The 24442-nt window shown below is 42.7% G+C and overlaps 1 protein-coding gene across 1 annotated transcript in view; it reads left to right on the forward strand.

The window, feature by feature from the left end:
* The first annotated feature begins 561 nt into the window (after positions 1-561).
* KNG1 (kininogen 1) overlaps positions 562-24442 on the forward strand; it is a 33626-nt gene continuing 9745 nt past the window's right edge. Inside the window, exons 1-5 of the mRNA XM_083442237.1 lie at positions 562-963; positions 13933-14043; positions 19310-19394; positions 21921-22093; positions 23900-24007. Of these exons, the coding sequence (XP_083298363.1) occupies positions 775-963; positions 13933-14043; positions 19310-19394; positions 21921-22093; positions 23900-24007 (666 nt within the window). The 5' untranslated portion in view covers positions 562-774. The remainder of the gene's footprint in view (positions 964-13932; positions 14044-19309; positions 19395-21920; positions 22094-23899; positions 24008-24442) is intronic.

The raw sequence follows: 24442 nt of genomic DNA on the forward strand, positions 1-24442 counted from the left end.
TGGAGAGGTGTTTGCTTTTTAATCATTTTAAACAAACTGGTTTTATTGACCATTGTAATATTATAAGCCACTCAGAATTTTGTTGCAATCAAGCGGCCTTCAAATTTTAGCGAAATAAACAAGCAAATGCCAAGGTAAACAGGTACCAGGTGCGTATCTAAGGGAAAGCATCCCACAACGACTGCCTATGCAGCCAGGGACCTGCATCTCTCCCCTAAGTCATTTTCTTGGTTCTCACCTCCTTGGCAAACTTGCATTCTCTGAAGGATGGTGTTACAGAGGGGGGGAAGGTCCCCTTTGGGGGCTGGAACAGGGCCTCTTGGTTTGTTTTCCGGAGGTTCCACCTCAGCTTTCTCTGTATCCATCTAAGTTTTGAAATCGGCATATTCACCATAAGGCTGCAGAATGTTCTAGGGCGTACAAAACGTGACCTAGAACTGGTAATCTTTGTTCTGACCCTGACATCCTGAGGTTCGCCCTCTAACCAGAGCGGCAGGTGAACAAACGGGGTGTCATCACAGTGCAGGGCTGCCTCTTTAAAAAGAAAACAACCGATGTTTGGATAAACCCAAAAGGTTGTTTGCACTGTACACAGGAAGCGACAAGAGTCCATCAAGCCCTCCTGCCCTCTTTCTGCTTTTGCTTGATTACCTTAAATCAAAAGAAGGCTGTTCCAGTCTTCCACGGCAAGGCATTTCCCCGTCAGGCTTTTGGAGAGTCTTTTTTCTCCCTTTCCCTCTCCCCAGGTTTCAGGACCTTCTTCCTCGCCTGGACATGGCACTCTTCATTCTGTTAGCCTTCGCCTTCTGCTGCTGCCATGCCAGCCCTCTCCAAGGCCAGAAGGTAGACTGCGATGATCCTGGGGTCTTTAACGCGGTGGATCTAGCCCTGAAGGAACTGAATCGAGGCATAGCTAGTGGCAACAAATATGCACTCAGTGTAGTCCTGGATGCCAGCAAAACAGTAAGTAAACTCTGGAACAACAGAAAAATCATCTCTGATTATTAATCTTCTCATGCAAGGACTATTAATTTGTTCTACAAGAAGACATTTCCTACAAATCAATGGGATCGGTTGCAGGAGGGGGACATTACTCATGAGTCAGGAGTGCTAATTTTCTCTCTCCTATCGTCGTTGCTCTCATATAGTTCTCTCTCTCTCCTTAATATTGAAGCACTCTAACTAGTATAAAATTAAATGAGCACCAATTATGACTCCGTTTAGTGAATATTTCAATTGTATTAATAATTATCTCTGCATAGAGCTCATAGAGCTTCAGAAAGTGTTTACCCGCAGAGTTTTACGCGGGTAACTTGCAACGTACGTGAGGGTCCGGTTCCGTGGGTCCATGCAAGTGCACAAAAATGCGTAAAGCCAGAAATCCCGGGAACCCTGCTCCCTGGCAAGGTGGAGTGCTGCTTACCCAGTTTTGTCTTTTTCTAAACCTTTAGTCCTTTTTTTAAGTACCTCTCACAATTTGATTAATACCTCCACTTGGTAGCTGATGATTGTGGGGTGGGATGGCAGTGCTCAAAGAACCCCCCTTAAGTTGCATGGTTGCTGTTTACTGGGAGGTAGTACTTAAGTTTTAGCATTATATTCCATCTTTCCTCCTGAAGGAGCCTAGGGTGGCAAGAGGGGGGGTGGAGGTCAAGGTAGCAGGGAGGGTGGCATAGTCCACATATAATGGCAAGAAGAGCCAGATTGGCTCCAGTGACAATCTCATTGCTGCCTCTCCTCCTCTAAGGCACCAGTGTGACCAGTTAAAGGCCAGGTGAGCATCAGCATCCACTACTGTCTCTGCTCTAGGCCCAGATTACATTGCTATTATTACAGTAGTACCTCCGGTTACGTAACCCTCTGGTTACGTAAACTTCAGGATGCGAAAGCAGTAAACCCGGAAGTATTTGACCGGGTTTCGCCGCATGCGCATGCTCAGAAGCGGTCCTCAGATTACAGAAAACTCGGGATCTGACCGGACCTCCAGAACGGATCCCATTTGCGACCGGAGGTACCACTGTATTATTATTATTAATTGAAGTTATATTGGCAAACTGGCCAAAATGTATAAAAAAATCTCAAATGTTTGTTGGAGATTTAAAAATGGGGATGGTACCTTCATGCACATGTGGTGGGACTGTGTGAGGATACAAGAATTTTTTGGATATAATATACAATGAACGTAAAAAGATCTTTAAATTCTCCTTCCAAAAAAACCCAGAAGCCTTTTTGTAAGGCATTATGTCCACTGAAATCCAAAAAAACATTAGAACCATCTTTATGTATGCAACTATGGGGACTAGAATTTTAGTAGCAAAAAACTGGAGATGTGGCTCAATTCCTACAAAGCTTGACTGGCAGGTGAAGATGACAGAATCCTTGGAACTTGCAAAGATGACTGGGAGAATGAGAGGAAACTCAAACCAGAAGGTGTGTAAAGAATGGATAACATTTAAAGAATATCTAAAACAATATTGTGAAAATGCAAATCTCCTGACAGGTCTAGACGGAATCTTGAATATTAAGGAAAACTATAAATGTAGAAAAATTTCTGGATATGTAACAGATATAACAGGAAATGCGTAAAGTTTAAGAATATGTAGAAAACACAATGAGGTGAATCGGAAGTCAAAAGTGTGTGTGATGTTAGATGATATGTTGTTCATTAATGTTTAGTTGTCATTGAGGTGTTGTCTTGGTTTGTCTGTGTTGTTATATGTAAATTGTTTTGCAATAAAGTTTTAAAAGGGGGGGGGAGAATTTATATACTGCCCGATACCGAGGGGGGGGTCCTCACAGAATAAAATCAATGTTTCTAGGCCTATGTGAGTGAGTGTTCTCAAGACAAAAAGTTCCAATGACTTTACTTACCTTAGAGCCAGTGTGGTGTAGTGGTTAAGAGCGGTAGTCTCGTAATCTGGGGAACCGGGTTGGCTTCCCGGCTCCTCCCCATGCAGCTGCTGGGTGACCTTGGGCTAGTCACACTTCTCTGAAGTCTCTCAGCCCCACTCACCTCACGGAGTGTTTGTTGTGGGGCAGGACGGAAAAGGAGAATGCTAGCCACTTTGAGACTCCTTAAAGGGAGTGAAAGGCGGGATATCAAATCCAAACTCTTCTTCTTCTTCTTCTTTAAATATGTTTTAGATCAGAATGTCCTTCCCCGAGAGGCTTGCTCGCTTGGTACTACCCTTTATGGTCATTTTGGTGCTAGGTGAAGACTTTTCAAAATTATTCCCTAGCTTAAAAAACAACAACAGAAAACCTGAGATTTTAACAAATCTGTGATTTTAGTATCGTGAGGTACTGTTTTCACATGCTGTGCATTGATCTCCTTTTACGTTTTTCTCTGCTCAGCACCGCAATGCTGCAATGCTATGGTATTTTTGCACTGCGTTTTTAATTGAATTCTGACATTTCATGCCAGGAGCTGCCCCCAAGGAGCATGTCTTTGGGTGGCTTTCTATTAATATTGTAAATAAGTAAGGAATTTGAGTCCGTATTAGAAATAGTCGCTGCAGCGTTGTGGGATGGAATTCCACAAGCACTGTGTGATGAATTGCTTCTTATTGTAAGACCAAATTGCTGCAGATCACTTTCTCTGAATGACCCCAAGTTCTTTGGTATTGTGAAAGGGACTCCAATAACCCCCACTCATTTGTGAGACTTCTGAATGACACACCAAGGCGGCTGCTTCTAGCTGAACTTTGCTTCCCATGAAATTACATGCTTTGGGGTTCTACAGTAATACAGTGGTACCTAGGGTTACAGATGCTTCAGGTTACAGACTCCGCTAACCCAGAAATATTACCTCAGGTTAAGAACTTTGCTTCAGGATGAGAACAGAAATCGCGCGGCAGCAGCGGGAGGCCCCATTAGGTAAAGTTGTACCTCAGGTTAAGAACAATTTCAGGTTAAGAACGGACCTCCAGAACGAATTAAGTTCTTAACCCGAGGTGCCACTGTACTGAAATTAATATGATTTTTTGAGCTGAAGTTGATGCTAGCATAGGAGAGATTTGGCTCATATCTATCTATTACCTATCTATCATCTATCTACCTATCTATCATCTATCTATCTATCTATCTATCTATCTATCTATCTATCTATCATCTATCTATCATCTATATATCTATCATCTATTTATCTATCTATCATCTATCTATCTATCTATCTATCTATCATCTATCTATCTATATCTATCATCTTTCTATCATCTATCTATCTATCGTCTATTGTCTATCTATCGTCTATCTGTCCATCCATCCCTAATTTATTCTAGAATATAGGCATTGCTGCTCTGCTGGCATTTCTTAAATGGATCATTCAAACCCATCTATTATTGATGGACTAATTAAGCATAAAAGCTTGCTTGTACAAGAGACTGGTGTCACTCTGGTTTCAAGCACAGTGGGTAGGGCTCGCCATCGTAGGAGAAAACAGCACGTAGCTTTATCAAAGGAGCCAAATATTGATGTTGCAGCTGTAGCTCACACAGTGCGTCGACCACAGCAGAATTTGGAACAAGTCTTCTGCTTGGAAAGTTCACAACACGTCGGCTGAAGAGCTAGCTTTGTTTACAGAGGTTAAATATTCCCATCAGTTACCTTTCATTTATGAAATGTTTGCTCTGCTTTGCAACTTGCGGACAACAGTTCAAAGAATGCTTAGCTGAAAGGGCTGTTTCACGGCATGTAGCAGAGAAACACAGCAGTGTGTTGGGTCCAGTTTCATTCTGTTGCTTCTGTGTTAACTCGGCACAAATTACTGCAGTTGAGTTAATGAGTCTGGGTGTTGTGTCTGATTCTGCCGTTTCACACGTGCAACACACTTCTGCTTGTGCAATTCCTCTCCCACACAATTTCCCCCATGCACAATCAAAATCTGTTCCAGAGGATTGAGGGACCCTCTGGAGCAGATTGGGGGAGAGGGCACAGAGAGAGGAGAGGAAGGGAAAGTCCTGTTGTGAAAGCAAAAATATTTATTTATTTGAAGCATTTATTTGAAGTGCTTAATGTTTTTTTAAAATCTGTAAGCGGTGTACAAAAATGACACATAATAAAAACAACATCAGATAGATAGATAGGTGATAGATGATAGATGATAGATAGATAGATAGATAGATAGATAGATAGATAGATAGATAGATAGATAGATGATAGATAGATAGATGATAGATAGATGATAGATAGATAGATGATAGATGACAGATAGATAGATAGATGATAGATAGATAGATAGATAGATAGATGATAGATAGATAGATAGATGATAGATAGATAGATAGATGATAGATAGATAGATAGATAGATAGATAGATAGATAGATAGATGATAGATAGATAGATGATAGATATAGATAGATAGATGATAGATGATAGATAGATAGATAGATAGATAGATGATAGATAAAGATGATAGATAGAGAGATAGATGATAGATAGATAGATAGATAGATAGATAGATAGATGATAGATAGATGATAGATTAGATAGATAGATAGATAGATATAGATGATAGATAGATAGATATAGCTAAAAACAGGAATTCAGAAATTATGGGCTCTGATCTTAAGTGCCAGGGAATTACCAGGAAAAACAATAAAACCTTCAAGAGATATCTGAATACATCTGATATATGCTACGATTTGGCATGTGCTGTCATCTTCTTTCTTATGTGTAGAGGATTTTTTATTTTTCTTTAAAGAGAAGTGTATATTATTTATTTCATCTGCAAATTGCTTCCCATAAGGCATTCCAAAGTGATTTAGCATCAGGGTATGAGATTCCCCCACATGCAATGGGGCTACCTAAACACAGGTTTATCACTTCATTTGCCGTTTTCAAAAAACTAGGCCTTACGGCAGGGGGCACCAACCTTTTTGGACCAGTGGGTACATTTTGAATTTGAATTTTGATGAAGTGCTGCATTCTATGATTCTATGAACAGAATGGCAGCTGCTATCGGTGCTCCCACCACCACCCTGCTTAACCGCAGACAACTTCTTTTTTTTTTTTTTTATAAATTTTTTTATTGCGTTTCTTTCCATAATTTTATAGGTTTATAAACAAATAAAGTAGTTACAAGAAACAAATTTTCTCTTTTTTAACAACAAAAACAAAATAAAACTTGGACTTCCCCACCCCTTCCGATTCTGCGTTCTTTGCATTAACAATGTCAGCATTTTGTTACCTTATTTCATACCTTGTTGTAACTTTCGAATGTTATGTATCCAAATACAATATATTATATCTCAATTTCAATACCTTTAAAATAAACATAACATATTCAATTTAAATTGTCTCCTTTTCTCTTTTGTCACTAATTTTACCATTTACTTAATCATATTCGCAGAAGCTTAACGTTTCCTAATCATGCACTTTCTTAGGATTCATACAGCTTATAATATTTTTTCAGATAATCTTTAAATTTTCCCCAGTCCTCCTCAATTGTTTCTTTATCCAAATCTCGGATTCTGCCGGTCAGTTCAGCTATCTCCATGTAGTCCATCAACTGCGTCTGCCAGTCCTCCAGCGTGGGCAAATCTTGTGTCTTCCAACTCTTTGCAATGAGTATTCTTGCTGCTGTGCTAGCGTACATAAACAAAGTTCTATCTTTCTTTAACATTTTCTGGTCCACCATGCCCAACAGGAAGGCCTCTGGTTTCTTAGGAAAGGTATACCTAAATACCTTTTTCAATTCATTATAAATCATTTCCCAGAAGGCCTTCACTTTTGGGCAGGTCCACCAGAGATGGAAGAAAGTCCCCTCTGCTTCCTTACACTTCCAACATTTGTTGTCAGACAGGTGATGCATCTTGGCTAGCCTGACTGGGGTCATGTACCACCGGTATATCATTTTCATAATGTTTTCCTTCAAGGCACTAGATGCCGTGAATTTCATTCCGGTGTTCCATAACCTTTCCCAGTCTTCAAACATAATATTATGTCCAACATCCTGTGCCCATTTTATCATAGCAGATTTAACTGTCTCATCCTGTGTGTTCCACATAAGCAGCAAGTTATACATTCTAGATAAAATCTTGGTCTTTGGTTCTAACAATTCTGTCTCTAGTTTCGATTTCCCCTCCTGGAAACCAACCTTTTTATCCATTTTAAAAACCTCTTGAATTTGAGCATAATGTAACCAATCTCGCACCTTGTTTTTTAATTTGTCCTGGCTCTGCAACTTCCAACCGTCTCCAATTTTTTCAATTAATTCCCAATATTTCGGCCAATAGGCCTCCATATTGGGTCTTTTTCGAGCTTTGGCCTCCACCGGTGATAGCCACCTCGGTGTTTTACTCTCTAATAAGTCTTTATATTTCATCCAGACTGCAAAAATCGCTTTTCTGACAATATGGCTTTTAAACAATTTGTGAACTTTAACCTTGTCATACCATAGATATGCATGCCAACCAAATGCATTATCAAAACCTTCCAGATCTAGGACGTCGGTGTTTTCTAGCAAAAACCAATCTTTCAGCCAGCAGAAGGCTGCAGCTTCATAGTACAACCTCAAATCCGGCAGGGCAAACCCCCCTCTTTCTTTTGAATCAGTTAATATTTTATACTTTATTCGGGGCTTTTTGCCCTGCCAGACAAACTTAGATATATCCTTCTGCCATTTTCCAAAACATTCCTCTCTGTCCACGATCTGTAGGGTTTGAAACAAGAATAACATTTTCGGCAATACATTCATTTTAATTGCTGCAATCCTTCCCAACAAGGAAAGTTTCAATCTTGACCAAATTTCTAAATCCTTCTTTACTTCCAACCAGCATTTTTCATAATTGTCCTTAAATAAATTCAAATTTTTGGAAGACAAATAGATCCCTAGGTATTTCACTTTCTTTACCACATTTAATTCTGTTTCTCTCTGAAACCCCTCTGTTTCTGTAAGTGTCAAATTCTTGGTCAAAACCTTGGTTTTTTGTTTGTTCAACTTAAACCCCGCCACCTGACCAAACTCAGATATAAGTTCAAGAACTCTTTTTGTACTGGATTCTGGCTCCTGCAATGTCAAAACTAGGTCATCTGCAAAAGCTTTAAGTTTATATTGTTTCACTCCGACCTCTATCCCTTGTACCAGCCGGTCCTCCCTTATCATGTTCAATAGCACCTCCAGGACTGAAATGAATAAAAGAGGGGATAGAGGGCACCCTTGTCGTGTCCCTTTTTCAATTTTGAACTCCTCCGTCACCACATTGTTCACTATTAATTTGGCCTTTTGCTCTGAATAAATTGCTCGTAACCCATTTTCAAACCCCCGCCCCACTCCCATCCCTTCCAAGTTTTTCTTCATGAACATCCAAGATATATTGTCAAATGCTTTCTCCGCATCAACAAAAATTAACACCGCCCTTGTGTTCCTGTTAGTTTGTAAAAGTTCCAAAATATCGATGATGTTTCTGGTATTCTCATATAAATGTCTACCAGGGAGAAAGCCTGCTTGGTCTTTGTGAATTACTTCAATTAAAACTTTTTTAAGTCTACTTGCCAAAATGTCTGCAAATATTTTGTAATCCACATTCAGGAGTGAGATGGGGCGGTAGTTCTTGAGTTGAGTCTTTTCAGATTCTATCTTAGGTATCAATGTGATGAACGCTTCTTTCCACGTTTCTGGTGCCCTCTTCCCATCCATGATCTGGTTGCATACCTCCAACAAGGGTTGTGTTAAATAGTCTTTCAAAGTCTTGTAGTATTTGGAGGTAAGCCCATCCGGGCCTGGAGATTTGCCTAGTTGCATGTTCTGAATGGCACTTTCAATTTCCTGGGTGGTTATTGTAGAGTTCAAGATTGATCTTTTATCTTGAGTTATTTTTGATAGTCCATTTGTCTTTAAAAAATGATCTATCTCTGATTCTTTCTGAGGCCCCTGTACATAAAGTTCTTTAAAATATCTGTGGAAGCACTTCCTAATTTCCTCTGGTTTCTGCACCGTTCTTCCTTCAATCTCTAGATTTGTAACTGTATTCAACTTTTGTCTTTTTTTCAGCTGCCAAGCTAGCAGCTTTCCACATTTATTTGCTGATTCAAAGGATCTTTGCTTCATCTGTTTTATTTTCCATTCAATCTCCTGATTAATCAATTTTGAATATTCTGCTTGATGGAATTTAATTTCTCTCAACAGATCCTTTGACTTTGGTTTAGTTCTCAATTTTTTCTCTCCTTGATGTATTTTCTCCAGTATTTTATCTTTCTTTCCATTCCAGAGCTTCTTCTTAATTGTATTCTGTTGTATCAGAAACCCCCTCATGACAGCTTTGCTTGCGTCCCAGATCGTTCTTTTTTCTACTGTAGTATTCAAATTTATCTCAAAATAGTCCTTTAATGTTTTTTGGGCCTTTTTCACAATCTCTTGATCTCTTAAAAGAGTGTCATTCATTCTCCATCTGAAGGAACCGGTTTGAGTAAGTCTGAGATCTAATTTCAGAGCGTTGTGGTCGGAGCATGTTTTTGGGCAGATTTCCACCTTTTTAGTCTTAGGTGCCAGCCCCCTGGAGGTCCAGATTTGGTCGATCCTTGACCAGGACAGGTGGGCCTCAGAGAAGAAAGTTCCTTCTTTACCTAGGGGGTTCTTTGTCCTCCATATATCAATCAAATCCAGATTGTCAGTCATTTCAAAAAAAGTTTTAGGCAGTCTGCCGTCTGATGTTAGATTTTGGTTATAAGACTTATCCATATGTGTAGACACCACTCCATTCATGTCTCCCATCATTATGATGTTAGCATAGTCCATATAGTCCAGCAGCGTCTCATGCAGCTTCTTGAAAAATTCTGATTTCCCGTCGTTTGGAGCATAAATTCCTAGTATCAATATTTTTTCTCCTTGGGTCTGGATTTCAATTGCCAGAATTCTTCCATATTCATCTTTAAATAAAAATTTAGGTATCAGGCTCTCCTTAGCATAAATCACCACTCCTCTTTTCTTTACCTTGTCTGAGGAAATAAACTCTTGGCCTAGTCTTTTGTTGACCAAAACTTTCCTGTGGAGCCTGGTCACATGGGTTTCTTGTAAACAAATAATATCCAATTGTTCTTTCTTCAATATATGAAACAGTTTCCTTCTTTTCTCCGGGGAATTTCCGCCATTTATATTCCAACTGAGTAGCTGCAGAGACATCCTGAACTATTCTGTTACACCTAGAGCGGTGTATCTTCTTTTTCCTCTAATTCCGAGGGTTTAGGCGTCCCTCCGCCTGCTGGCAGAGTGGGTCCTGGTTTAAGTATAGGCCAAAGGGCTGCTGCTTCTTTTTGGAGATCTTCTCCGTGGTCGTGCTGGAACTTTTGTAGATCCTCTGGTAATCTTATTTTAACCTTCTTCTGTTTGTAAGTAAATGATAGTCCTTGTGGGAACTCCCACCTATAAGGGATTGAGTTAAGTCTCAACAACTTAGCCAATTCTGAATAGGTGGCTCTCAGATCCAATAGCTGTTTAGGAATATCTCGGTAGATTTCCACCCTTTTCTCTTGTATCTCAATTGAGTTTTTGAAGTGTAGGCCTAATATTTTGTCTCTCTCCTCTCTTGATCTCAAAGCTATTAGACAGTCTCTAGATCTATCTTTTCTTACCAATCTTCCCAGTCGAAAAGCCGATACTATTTTAAAATCACTTTCTTCTTTTAAGCCCCAGAACTTTGAAAATTCTATTGTCAAAAATCCAATCAAATCTTCTTGTTCGATTTCTGGGACCGCCCTAAGCCTAAGATTAGTCTCCCGGTTTTTCAGTTCCACCAAAGAGAGATAGGTTTGTTGGTCCCCTATCTGTTTATGCAGAGGCTTGACTTCTGCTTTAACTTCCTCAACCTCTTTTTTAGCTGATGTTGCAATTTCAACGGCTTCCCCTGCCAATTTACGGTTCTCTTCCGTTGCTCCTTGCAATTTTTCAATTGCTTGGGTGTGTTGGGAAACCTGATCTGTCAATTTCTGGATCGAGGATGTAGCTTGGTCAATTTTTGTTGATTGGTTATCAATTTTTTGATTTAATGTTGACAATTGTTCCAAAACTTGTTTCAGTGCTGCCTCTGCTCCTCCTGATGCCATATCTTCCTCTTCAGATTTTTCAGGCTTTTCACTTTCTACTTTTTGTGTTGCAAGCACAGCAGGCACTGATAGTCTACGTCCCTGAGTTAAAGTTGTTTGCAAAAGCTGTGCCTGCTTTTTTGCTTTTTCTTTTTCCTTAGCTTCCTTAGCTTTGGCTGCTCTTGTCTTTCCTGTACCACTCATCAGTCAATGTTCAAGGTCAGATGTTGTAATCCCATGGGAAAGACAAGTCCAAATTTATAAACAGTCTGGAGAAAGAAAGTAAGCAAAAAAACTTTTCCCAGGCCTTTGTTATCCAATGTCCTCTAGGGGGAGTGCCACCAAAAGTTAGTAAGAAGAAGGTAACTTTTCCGCCATTAAAGTTTCCGTTTTCAAAAACAATTTTAAAAGCAAGTTAGTTCCAAAACACTAAGAAAAAAGTCCTGCAGAGCACTTTAAAACGTTTAACAATGTTCCAACAAGGTGCCTGCAATTGTATCCACTCAAACTAAGTAAGCCCAAAAGTTGCACTTCAGTCACAAAAGTATCTGGAAGTTTGTAACAGTTCCGCAGTCAAGCAACTTCACCCGGCCACCCGAAGATTTGGGGTTAGAGTCTTCCCTCGCCCCATGGGGGACCGCTCCAAGTCCAATTTAAACTGTATTTTTTCTTCCTTTAAGAATAGAATTTCAAGTGTGCACGAAAGTCCCACTTTAAAGCCTTAAAGCTTCCCTGTTCACAGCGCTTTCCGCTCTTTAAACAGTCTGCTTTGATCTTATAAGCAGTGCCGGAAGACGGACTTCCTCTTTCTCGTCTCCCGGTTTCAGCCAAATTTCTTCAAGTTATTGTAACAAATCTTAAGTCCTTACTCACGGGTTTGCTGTTTCAGAGTAGTATTTTTTGGAAGAAAGGTCAGCGCTCATCCGTGACAGCCGCGCGGCTTCGCCTCCGCAGAAAGAGCGATGAACTCACAGCACCGCTCCCCCTCCTTCACTCCGGAGCCCCTTACGGGGTCCCTTCCGCGAATTTGGGGTCGCTCCAGGTGCCCGCCGAGTCCCACGGCCACGGACTCTCTCTGTCCGTGGTTTTTCTTGATGGGTTGCCGCTGCGCCGTAGCGAAACAACCCTTTTCTGCGGTGCCCCTCTTCAGAGCTCGAAGAGGTCCGCCATCACGGTTTCGCGCCGCCTCCGGAAGTCTCTACTTCAAGCTTACTAAGAGAAATCGTCTATATGTCCTGCTGGTTTTGACTGTGGCGCACAACTCGGGCACATTATTTTCATTGGGTTTTCTTTGAGTAAAACCGAGCTGGACACAAGCTTAAAACACAGATGCAATCGGCAGCACCTTCAAAACAAGCATAGGTGACTGAATCGTATGTCCGGATTAGGCTTGCGGAAAACAATGATTAAAGGGTTTTAGATACTTCTTCCGCCTCCAAGTCCTCTTGCACACCCAAAATCTGCTCTGGAGGATCTCCCCAACCCTCTAGAGCAGATGGTGGGCAGGTGTTTGCAAAGAAGCTATAGAGGGGAGGAGAAAAAGGTGGTGGTTTGTGAGACCCTTCACCATCAGGGTCCCAATGCAGGCTACAACAATTTAAACTTGGTTCTCAAACTTAATCCGTTCTAGGAGTCCGTTCAACTCCCGAAACTGTTCAGCAACCAAGGCACAGCTTCCGATTGGCTGCAGGAGCTTCCTGAACTCAAGCGGAAGCTAATAATAATAATAATTTATTATTTATACGCCTCCCATCTGACTCGGTTTCCCCAGCCACTCTGGACGGCTTCCAACAAAACACTAAAATACAATAACCTAAGCTGCGTTAGATGTTCAGCTTCTGAAAAACCGGAAGACTTAATTCTGGGTTTGCGGCGTTCAGGAGCCAGGGTGTTCGAGTACCAAGGTACCACTGTACCAAAAACAGTTCAAAACTAAATACAGTGATGAATTTGGGGTATTTACTTAATTTTCATGAATATTGATCCAAGGGTAGCGGCACAGGGTATGTGTTTGATATATGGTAATTCTATTTTGATATTTGATTGGGAAAGTCTTTATCAACCTCCTCCAAACTGAAGCCATGTGGTTTTTTTAGACTCTAGGGCCATCTTCCCTAGTTAGCATGGCCAATGGTCAGGGATGAGGAGATCAGTGGTCGAAAACATCTGAAGGGCCCTATGTAGAAAGCTGATTTAAATATTCATTTTACTATGCAACTCCCTCTTGGGACATTTAGGTGTAGTGATTTCAATTTGTCTACCACTGGTCGAACAAAAGCACTGAAGTATTCTGAACAGAAGCATTTAAAATGTTAAAAAAAGAAGAAGCTAAGAATATAAGGTAAAGGTAAAGGTACCCCTGCCCGTACGGGCCAGTCTTGACAGACTCTAGGGTTGTGCGCCCATCTCACTTAAGAAGCCGGGGGCCAGCGCTGTCCTGAGACACTTCCGGGTCACGTGGCCAGCGTGACATCGCTGCTCTGGCGAGCCAGAGCCGCACACAGAAATGCCGTTTACCTTCCCGCTAGTAAGCGGTCCCTATTTATCTACTTGCACCCGAGAGTGCTTTCGAACTGCTAGGTTGGCAGGCGCTGGGACCGAACAAAGGGAGCGCACCCCGCCGCAGGGATTCGAACCGCCGACCTCTTGATCGGCAAGCCCTAGGTGCTGAGGCTTTAACCCACAGCGCCACCCGCGTCCCTAAGAATATACTGTCTACCAAACAAAATTTCTTGCACACTTTTAGGAAAATGGGTTTCCAGCAGAGAAGAGCCTGGTCATTTATGATCCTGGGGAATAGGCCTCATTTAAAATGCTGCACATATTAATAAGTCATTAAGAAATCCTTCTGAAAACGATCTTCCTGGCTCGCTGTGGAAATGATGAGCACTTACATAAATGTTTTCTTCAGCCAGGCCCTGGGCAAAATTACATTGTGACATATCAGCTAAAGAAAACCTCTTGCGTTGCTGGAGATGCGACTCCCTGGCAAAACTGCGAGTTCATGCTATTATCGGAGGGAGTAAGTATCTCTATTTTCTCTCTAAAATGTATGTATGATTTAGCACAAACGTGGTGGGAAGGTGCTACAGGAGAGGGCAACAGACACATACCGCTAAACAGTCCCGATTTCTGATTGGATCAGACCAAAAGACACCCATTTTATTTTATTTTATTGGTCTCATGCTGTGGTGCAAGTCAGCGGATCTGCGCCAGAGTGCCGGGCCAAAGGGCTATCGTTTTTTGGGTGTCTCATGTTCTTGAGGGAATCCTCTGGTTTCCATGAAAACTGGAGACCAAAAAACCAAGCATCCCAATTTTGATCAGCGGGAAGTTGGAGGATATTCAGTGTTAGGATATACCATATTTTTCGCTCTATAAGACGCACCAGACCACAAGACGCACCTAGTTTTTGGAGGAGGAAAACAAGAAAAAGAATATTCTGAATCTCAGAAGCCAGAACAGCAAGAGGGATCGCTGCGCAGTGAAAACAGCAATCCCTCTTGCTGTTCTGGCTTCTGTGATAGCTGCGCAGCCTGCATTCGCTCCATAAGACGCACACACATTTCCCCTTACTTTTTAGGAGGGAAAAAGTGAGTCTTATAGAGCAAAAAATACGGTAGTTCCATTCCCCCTTAAAAGGGTACAGGCATGACATTTGTGTATCACATGCCTGTTTACTGCCAGCACTGTCTGCTGGGAACTTCCGTTGCGTGTTGCTTTTGCTATGCGGCTGTTTTTGCTGGATACAAAGGCAAGCAGTCATGTTTTCCTTTGTTCCTGGACTATGCTGAATAAATGCTGTAAATGATGCTGGCACAGCTCTCTTTGCCTGCCTCTTCCATTGTGGATGATTTATACACTCTGCTGACAGAGTGTGCACGGGTCTCGGAACGTATCTGAGGCTCGTGTTGCTGACTGACTGATGCTGTTCCACGGGAGTCCGGTGATCGTCCGGAGCCAGCTGGGGCCTGCCTGATGCCCCCGTCTCCCTGGCAGTATCCCAACATGCAGGAGCGCCCATGCGGAAATGCTTTACACAGAACATGGGAGAACTGTGCTCTGGGTACAGGTCGCACCGACATCTTTATTAATTTTTTTAATAAATATTTTTATTAGATTTTCCATTAAAAAATTTTTTTTCAAAATTATACATCCATTTTTAACTTAAACCCTTTTTTCCAGAACTTCCCTCAGCTTGTCTGATAATTTTCCGTTTATTTTTTTATCCTCGTCTCACATTTCACAATATTATATTGCACTCAAATACTCTTAATCACATCATATTTTTAAAACAATGTTTCTAACAGTAATTTCACAGAGCTTCTTGAAAGCCAACGGACGTTATTTGCTCATCACAGAAATTTTTGATATACTCTGTAAATTTCTTCCAGTCCTCAGAGAATCTCTGGTCACGTTGGTTCCTAATTCTCCCCGTCAATCTGTCCATTTCTGCGTATTCCATCAGTTTCACCCTCCATTCTTCTTTCGTGGGCGTCTCTTCCTGTTTCCATTTCTGTGCCAGCAAAATTCTGGCTGCTGTTACTGCATACAAAACTAATTTCACATCTTTTCACAAGATAATTTCACAAGAGAGCTTCTGGTTTTTTAACCGCACCGACATCTTTAGCAGGGATTCCAATGATGAAATTGTGTTGGTTGCCCAAGCATGCAAGTTACAGTGTGTATGACCCTTTGCTTGTATGTACAACTCACCAGCGTCTGAAGGACACATACCTAATGTCAATAGACATAACAGCAGTTTCCAAGATGGAAACGGAAGAGAAGCGCTTGCTGAATCCGACCAGAGGCTCTTGCATTGGCCAACCAGATGCCTAAGGGAATCTCAGTGTGGAATAAGGGCTTGTGTACATCAGAAAGCTGATCTGCGAGAGCAAAGAAAAAAAAATCCTACAAACTGCTATATTGTAGTGCTACTATTGATATATTTACTGCTGAAAAACCCAGAGATTCATTTCCATGCTAATTCCATCTTTACAGGGATCAATATATTCGCCATTAGCACTACATCAGACTACATCCACACAGGGTTTTTTTTTCAAATAACTAAGCAAGATTATCCCTGCTTCAAAGTACTTTGTCATTCATTCATGAATTACGGTTAAGCAGTTATCCAGCAAACATTAATCTTTTTAATAAATAAATAAATAAATAAATGAAACCACCCACAATGGATAAAAAAACCCCACATTTGCAGCACTGATCCATTATATGATCAATTTTCCTTTATCACGTGCTTTCAACTGACTTTCAATGTGAGATTAATCCTTTTCGGAAACAAATCACACGATATCACCTCAGGATATCGTTTTGGGTAAAGAATGCCTGCTTGGATTAGTTCTGGATGAGAACATTAACAAATGATAGTTTCCAAAGAAGGAGTTGGCTAAATCAGCTTCAAATATCAACCCTAAATTATTCACCTAGTTTTCCATTTACACATAGTCTGCCTGAAGGCAACTGAGGCGATGTTTGAACACACCCTGAAACAATAATAAAATAGAGGGCCATAGAATAATTTTGAAACATTAGTTAAAAGTCAGCGGCAACTAGAGATGGGGAAAGATTTTTATTCAGTCCACTTTTTAAAACAAAAATGACCTAAATTGTACAACAACAACAACAATAATAATAATAATAATAATAATAATAATAATAATTTATTATTTATACCCTGCCCATCTGGGTGGGTCTCCCAAGACACTCTGGGTGGCTCCCAACAGAATATTAAAACACAATGAAACATCAAACAGTAAAAACTTCCCTAAATAGGGCTGCCTTCAGATGTCTTGTAAAAGTCAGATAGTTGTTTTATTTCCTTGGCATCTTATGGGAGGGCGTTCCACAGGTCAGGCGCCACTACCGAGAAGGCCCTCTGCCTGGCTCCCTGTAACTTTGCTTCTCTCAGGGAGGGAACCGCCAGAAGGCCCTCAGTGCTGGACCTCAGTGTCCAGGCTGAACGATGGGCATAGAGACGCTCCTTCAGATATACTGGGCCAAGGCCATTTGGGGCAGGCTTCCTCAACCTCGGCCCTCCAGATATTTTTGGCCTACAACTCCCATGATCCCCAGCTAGCAGGACCAGGGGTCAGGGATGATGGAAATTGTCGTCTCAAAACATCTGGAGGGCTGAGGTTGAGGAAGCCTGGTTTAGGGTTTTAAAGGTCAGCACCAACAATTTCGATTGTGCTCAGAAACGTACTGGGAGCTAATGGAGGTCTTTCAGGACCAGTGTTATATGGTCTCAGTGGCCGCTCCCAGTCACCAGTCTAGCTGCCATAAGAATAGAAGAAGACTCTGCTGGATAAGCCAGTGGCCTATCTAGTCCAACATTCGGTTTTTACAGTGGCCAACCTATTGAAAACATGCAAGGAGGAGCCAAGCATAAGAAGATTCTCCCTTCTTGCAGCTTCTAGCAATGGCTGTTGAGATGCATTACTGCCTCCAACCGTAGAGGCAGAGAATAGCCATCACATCTAGTAGCCCAAACTAATGCACAGATCGGAGCGTAATTATTAGGGCTCTGCCCCTGATTGAGCTGAAGCCCTAATCCCACACCAGATCAGGTTGATCTGGGCTCCAGCTGAATCCAGTTGAGATGGCTTTCGATCAGTCACCTGGGGTTGCCAAAAGGCAGGACAGTTGGGTGGGAGGGGAGAAGGAGAGACCAACAACCTCTGCAGTGTTTGCTGCAGGGCACTGGCAAAGCAACACCCAGCAGGATTGAACCCTCTATTCACCAGCTGGTGATTGGAAGGTATGATCCTGCTCTCTGCAGTGGAGCGAGGAAGGAGATCTACAGTGTCTCCATCTTCCCCTCCCAGCTCCCAATCATAGGCTTGCCATACGTCAGGAAAATTCCTGACATGTCCTGGTTTTTAGATGTAAAAATGGCGTCAAGGGGAAATTTTCCTGAATCAGCAAAATGTCAGGGGAAACCCAGGTGTATGGCAACACAGTGGGAAAAGCAGAAACAGCTCCAAAAACTTAAAATTACCCAAAGAAGCTCAATAATTTTTGAAATATGGCAACCCTACCCAACCACATGTTTAAAAGGTAAAGGTAAAGGGACCTGAGATAGTTAAGTCCAGTCGCGAATGACTCTAGGATTGTGGCGCTCATCTCACTTTACTGGCCGAGGGAGCCGACGTTTTGTCCGTAAACAGCTTCTGGATCATGTGGCCAGCATGACTAAGCCGCTTCTGGCGAAACCAGAGCAGCACACAGAAATGCCGTTTACCTTCCCACTGGAGTGGTACCTATTTATCTACTTGCACTTTGACGTGCTTTTGAACTGCTAGGTTGGCAGGAGCAGGGACTGAGCAACGGGAGCTCACCCCGTCGCGGGGATTCGAACCGCCGACCTTCTGATCGGCAAGCCCTAGGCTCTGCGGTTTAGACCACAGTGTAAATTGTAATTAAAGTTGTGAGTGGGGGAAGTGAAGCCACATCTTCTTCCCCTGCCCAACTCCTGACCACAAGTTTAATCAGAGTTTTAAACCCTGATTAGCACTAAGGTTGGCCTGCAAATTGATTTGAGAGCTTGATCTGAGTCAGTTTGGCCCTGGATCAGTGCTGAGCCAAAGTGCCAGACTGAGGGGACCTTGCAAAGCCTTAATTCTTCTTCAGGTATTCCTTTATGTATCAAGTTTCTTTCCTTTTTAACAATTTTTTAATTAAATTTTCAACAAAAATAACAAAAATAAAAAACAATAACGAATACAACAACAAAGAAAGAAAAATATACACGAAAGCAATATCAATTCCATAAAATGGGATTCTCTGAATCCCGTGACACACACACACACACACACACACACACGGTTCCTTAATTTTTTCTTTTCAGCTGCATATCATTTCTACTCCAAATTATTTTTTATCTCAAATTTCCTATACTATCTCTATACTTACAAATGTTCTTAAAATGCTGCCAATACATTAACCTGTTTACAATACGTTTGCAAATATATAATAAACATTTCCCATTCTTTTTTAAATTTCTTGTCGTCTTGATTTCTGAGCTTTCCAGTTAATTTCGCCATTTTAGCATAGTCCATTAACTTGGTTTGCCAATCTTCTTTGGTTGGGGCTGCTTCCCGTTCTATCCTGCCCTTCTTCCCAAAGAATCCCAGGCCTGCATTTCTCAGAATTTTGCAAGTCTTCAAATTTTGAAGCACAGTTCTAGCAGTAACTAACAGCGTAACTACCAGGGAAGAGGAATTTTATGTCTGGTAAACATTAATCATTGTCCTTCTCACTCCTTGTAGGATTCCGGCGAGTGTAAAGCTGAAGTTCACATTGATGACTCCGCTGAACATTCCAACGTTTTGCAGAAATGCACTAACATTACTGGTAGGTGGTATTTTTAAGTTAGCACACAGTAGACTGTCCGAATAGGAAAGCAGTGACCAGGAATGGGCAGAAGAATGGTCCATGTTGATAAATGCAAAGAAATGCTCCCCAGGAAAAGAGCTTGGTTTTATGTTGTTGTTGTTAAGTCGTTTAGTCATGACCCCATGGACCAGAGCACGCCAGGCACTCCTGTCTTCCGCTGCCTCCCGCAGTTTGGTCAGACTCATGTTTGTAGCTTCGAGAACAGTGTCCAACCATCTCGTCCTCTGTCGTTCCCTTCTCCTTGTGCCCTCCATCTTTCCCAACATCAGGGTCTTTTCCAGGGAGTCTTCTCTTCTCATGAGGTGGCCAAAGTATTGGAGTCTCAGCTTCAGGATCTGTCCTTCCAGTGAGCACTCAGGGCTGATTTCCTTAAGAATGGAGAGGTTTGATCTTCTTGCAGTCCATTGGACTCTCAAGCATCTCCTCCAGCACCATAATTCAAAAGCATCAATTCTTCGGCCATCAGCCTTCTTCATGGTCCAGCTCTCACTTCCATACATCACTACTGGGAAAACCATAGCTTTAACTATACGGACCTTTGTCGGCAAGGTGATGTCTCTGCTTTTTAAGATGCTATTTACTTAAATTAAAAGGAGCCCATTTCATGATGGGTTACTTTAGTATGTGTGGAGCAAGATAGGAATTGAGAAATGGGCCACATGGAGATATTCAGCCAATAGGTCCGTGTATTTGAAGGGGTTTGTGTGTCTATGAATATATTTGAGACCTATATGCTACCAGTACTTACCCTGAGGCAGAGGAAGCCTGGCTAAGTCCCCCATTAATATTTCCCAACATGTACATATTTCATTTAGATTTATGGTTTGTTGAGGTAATTAAGAAACAAGGCTAGGAACTGAAGGCCAGGCTGGCAGGACTGAACCAGAAGCCTACCAAATTCTCAGATGGACACATGTGAGGGGGCAGTGCCCAGATCTGAAGAATCGATGCCCATTGGATGTGTCCGAGGCCTGAGGATTTGCAATACGGTTTGTTAAAGCCATTTAGCACTGAACTTGGAGCTGCAACTCCAGCTTCGTGTGGCAGCGCTGTGGCAAGTTATGTTGTAGCGCCTGTGCAAATGCATCCCCGATTGCTGAGAACCTGAACTGCTTGCAAGCACCTTAGCTAAGCTACGTTCTGCGAATGGCTGTTTGGCTTTATTTATACCTACCAGCAAGTCTTCTAACTTCATTCTCAAGCACATTTATAAGGCAATGGTGACACCTAGTTGTCACTGTTAAATGGTAGCTGTATGCGTTCTGCAGGGACACTTTCTGGCCCCTTTGTGAAAGTTGAAATCTAACATGCGCTGTGCACCGCCGGAAAATACGGCTCTGATTCCAAAGTCTGGGAAGTTCCCCGTTGTATCTGAAGAAATGTGAAAACTAGAAGTACCCTCCAAATCTATTGAATAGGATTTTCTACGTTCAGGGTGCCTTGTCAATCACAGGAGCCAATTCCTAGGAACCGTGGGGGCTTCAGCCCCCACAATAAAATATTTGAGGGGGCCGCCTCCCCAAGTTTTGGGACATTTCCATTCAAAGCGGGGGTACATTGTGTCACGGGCCCCCACAATATTTTATTCACGTTGGCACCCCTATTGTCAATAGCTGGATGAATTCGCATGGCCATGGAGACCAAGAGAAGGGGAGATTGCCAGTTTCATTAATGCTGCAGCATTAATGATATTAAAAATTGCCATGTTCAAGCCCAGTGATAGACTATTTGTGTACAGTGCTCAGAACTACTCTGCCTTCGACTCCAGTCCTCTGGTCCTTCACCTCCTGTGTTTTTTATTATCTGTAAGCTGCCTTGGGTCCCTGTCAGCTAAAAAGGTGGGGCATAAATAAATTTATTAGTAGTAGTAGTACCACTTATAAACGCCATCTCCAACTCCTGACTAAATAATAATAATACATTAATGGTCGGTTGATTCTGCATCGTTAGTTCTTCTGCTATGCTTCCTGAAAGCTACCACATTACTACTGTCGGGAGGCACTATAATAGCGCAACAAACGCAGGGCAAAGGCAGAAAGTTTGCAATATGAAATGTCACACGATTTCAGCAGGACGTCGTAGGGTGTGCACCAATTGCAAGTTAAGCATCGACTGGATGTTAAGCAGTTTGCCCACCCCTAAGGCTTTGCAGGTGCAAAAGTGGGGTGACGTATGACCACTGAGATCCCATCATGAGCACAAATCATCATGAATGTGCAATAAAAGGGAGGCTTGGAGGAGCCCTACATTTTGGAGAACTGGACTCTTGCTTCTATTTAAATTTTGATTACTGTAAAAGCAGCCACAATTAGACTGGGACCACAGCACTGAGGGAAGAGGGTTGAACATTTTTCTTAATGTTTCTTCATCGACTGTGAATGTCTTACCGGAACCACTATTTCCCCCAGGAAATTTCTTTCTTTCTGCCTTGTACCAGCTTAGCGAAGCTGGCATAGTGCTGTTCTTGTTTTGCTTGTTCTTCAGTCCCAGACAAGGTGACCAGGACGCATGCCGGATGCCTAGGCTGCTGGCAATCCATATCCACCAAGATTTTGGAGTTGCTGCCCATTTTGAGACACGCCATACAGCTACATAACAACCAGAGTGGAATGCCAAACCTTTTTGAAGCTGGAGAGATAGTGAAAGCCCAGCGTCAGGTTTGTATATGTCTGGGGTGGAGGGAACCTAATGTCATGCGCCCCTTGACATCATCTGGGTCTCCATACACTGGTGTCATGACCTCAGGGTCTGCCTCACCCTCTTCAGGGGATAATAATAATAATAATAAATTTTAAATTTTTAAATTTATATCCTGCCCATCAGACTGGGTTTCACCAGCCACTGTGGGCAGCTTACAACATATACAGTCGTACCTTGGTTTTTGAACAGCTTAGTTCTCTAATGTTTTGGCTCCCGAATGCCGCAAAACCGGAAGTGACCGTTCTGGTTTTTGAACGTTCATTTGGAAGCCGAACGTCTGACGGGGCTTCCACAGCTTCTGATTGGCTGCAGGAGCTTCTTGCAGCCAATCAGAAGCCATGCTTTGGTTTCCGAATGTCTTGGAAGTCGAACAGACTTCCAGAATGGATTGCGTTTGACTTCCAAGGTACGACTGTGTTTGTGTATATCTGTGTGTGTGACGTAACATCAAACATTAAACACACAATATCCTATACAAGCAACAGTCCAATAAGTCAATAGAAACCAATTACAATAATAACAACAATAGTGATAATAATAGTAGACTGTTTACAGTTATAGCCAAATTAAAGTAACCACCAACCTCAACTACCGTATTGTTCGCTCCATAGGACGCACTTTTTCCTTCTTAAAAACTAAGGGGGAAAGTCTGTGCATCCTATGGAGCGAATGCAGGGGGGAGGCAGGCAGGAAAAGCCCCCAAGAGCCGCACACAAGCTTCGCGTGGCTCTTGTGGGCTTTTCCCCAGGAGGGAAAAGGGACCGCCACTCCCTGACCTGTTCTGGGGGCTGGGGAAGGGGAAGCTCGGGCTTTCCCCGCCCCCCAGCCCCGCAAGCTCCGGGAGCGGAGGCAAGGCTGCCTGAAACCCCTGAGCGCAGCGGCAGTTCGAGCTGTGCTCGGGGGCTTCAGGCAGCTATCCACAAGCCTTCGGAGCGCGGGGGGAACTCCCACCGCGCTCCGAAGGCTTGTGGATGGCAGCCTGAAGCCTGGGGAGTGCAGCACCAACTCCCGCTGCGCTCCCGGGCTTCGGAGCGTGCCCCAGCCCCGCAAGCTCCCGGAAACAAGTCTGTTTCCGGACCTGTTCTGGGGGCTGGGGTCGGGGGAAGCTCGGGCTTCCCCCGCCCCAGCCCCGCGGCTAAAAACGAAGCCATGACAGCGAGTGGGATCCATCCCGCTCGCTGTCTTGGCTTCTGCCAAAGCCACGTGCAGCCTCTCCCAGCTGGAGAGGTTGCACGCGGCTAAAGAGGAAGCCAAGACAGCCAGCGGGATGGATCCCGCTAGCTGTCTTGGCTTTTTTGCTCTTTGGGGCTGGGGGGGGGGGGAACTAAATGTTTTTTTCTTTAATTCACCCCCTAAAAACTAGGTGCGCCCTATGGTCCGGTGCGCCCTATGGAGCGAAAAATACGGTAAACATTTAACCAACACCAACCCGACAGAAATGAAACAGAGGAGCCAAAATTAAAACATTTTAAAACATTTTAGCTAGTTGCCCCAACCCAAGGTTTGTTCCAGCAAGACTGTGGACTTGGAGCAAAAACAATGGGAGGAGTGGGAGTTGCCCACAGAGTCACTCCCAATGGTCCTCACTGCGTCAGAAGGTCCAGCATGGGAAGAGACGTTCACTTCCCCAGCCTGAAGAGGTTTCATTGCCCCTTGTGACTTTGAGAACTCCAGCCCAGAAGCTCAGCAGAACCTCCATCTCCCTTGAGCTGTAGGGGAACTTATCTGAGTCATTTACAACCTCTCCTAAACATTTCTTCCAGGTGGTGGCTGGATGGAAGTATAATTTTGAGTATTTGGCCAGAGAGACAAATTGTTCCAAGGCTGAATTTACAGATTTGACTGCAGAATGCAAAGCTCTTCCTCAAGGCGTAAGTGAACATCTCTGTTTATTCTGGAATAAAGAACGGTTCCAGAACTTTGTGCAAAAAACACCGCAAAATGTTAGAATCACCAAATGTACATGAACCAATGGATGAATGAAACATACAAATTGGACAAATTAGTATTTTTGAAAATTGCATACAATGTGCATATTTGATTTACACAGAATTTGGGAAATAAGTCTGAAGGAGGACAAAGACAGATGGAATTGTATGTAACCAGCAGAAAAAATACAGAGTGCATAGAAATGTGATGGCAATTGATGTACCTGAGGCTGGCCCTACATCCCTAACCTCACTCTCAACCTTTATAATGTATGATGGAGATTGTGAACAGAATCGCCAGGGAGCCAGAGCAGACAGACCAGTTCAGGGAAGGGTTTCTTTTTCTTTTCTTGAACCAAACCTAGGGACGAAGGAAAA

Source organism: Podarcis tiliguerta, assembly GCF_965153285.1.
Source record: "Podarcis tiliguerta genome assembly, chromosome: 5".
Taxonomy (NCBI): domain Eukaryota; kingdom Metazoa; phylum Chordata; class Lepidosauria; order Squamata; family Lacertidae; genus Podarcis; species Podarcis tiliguerta.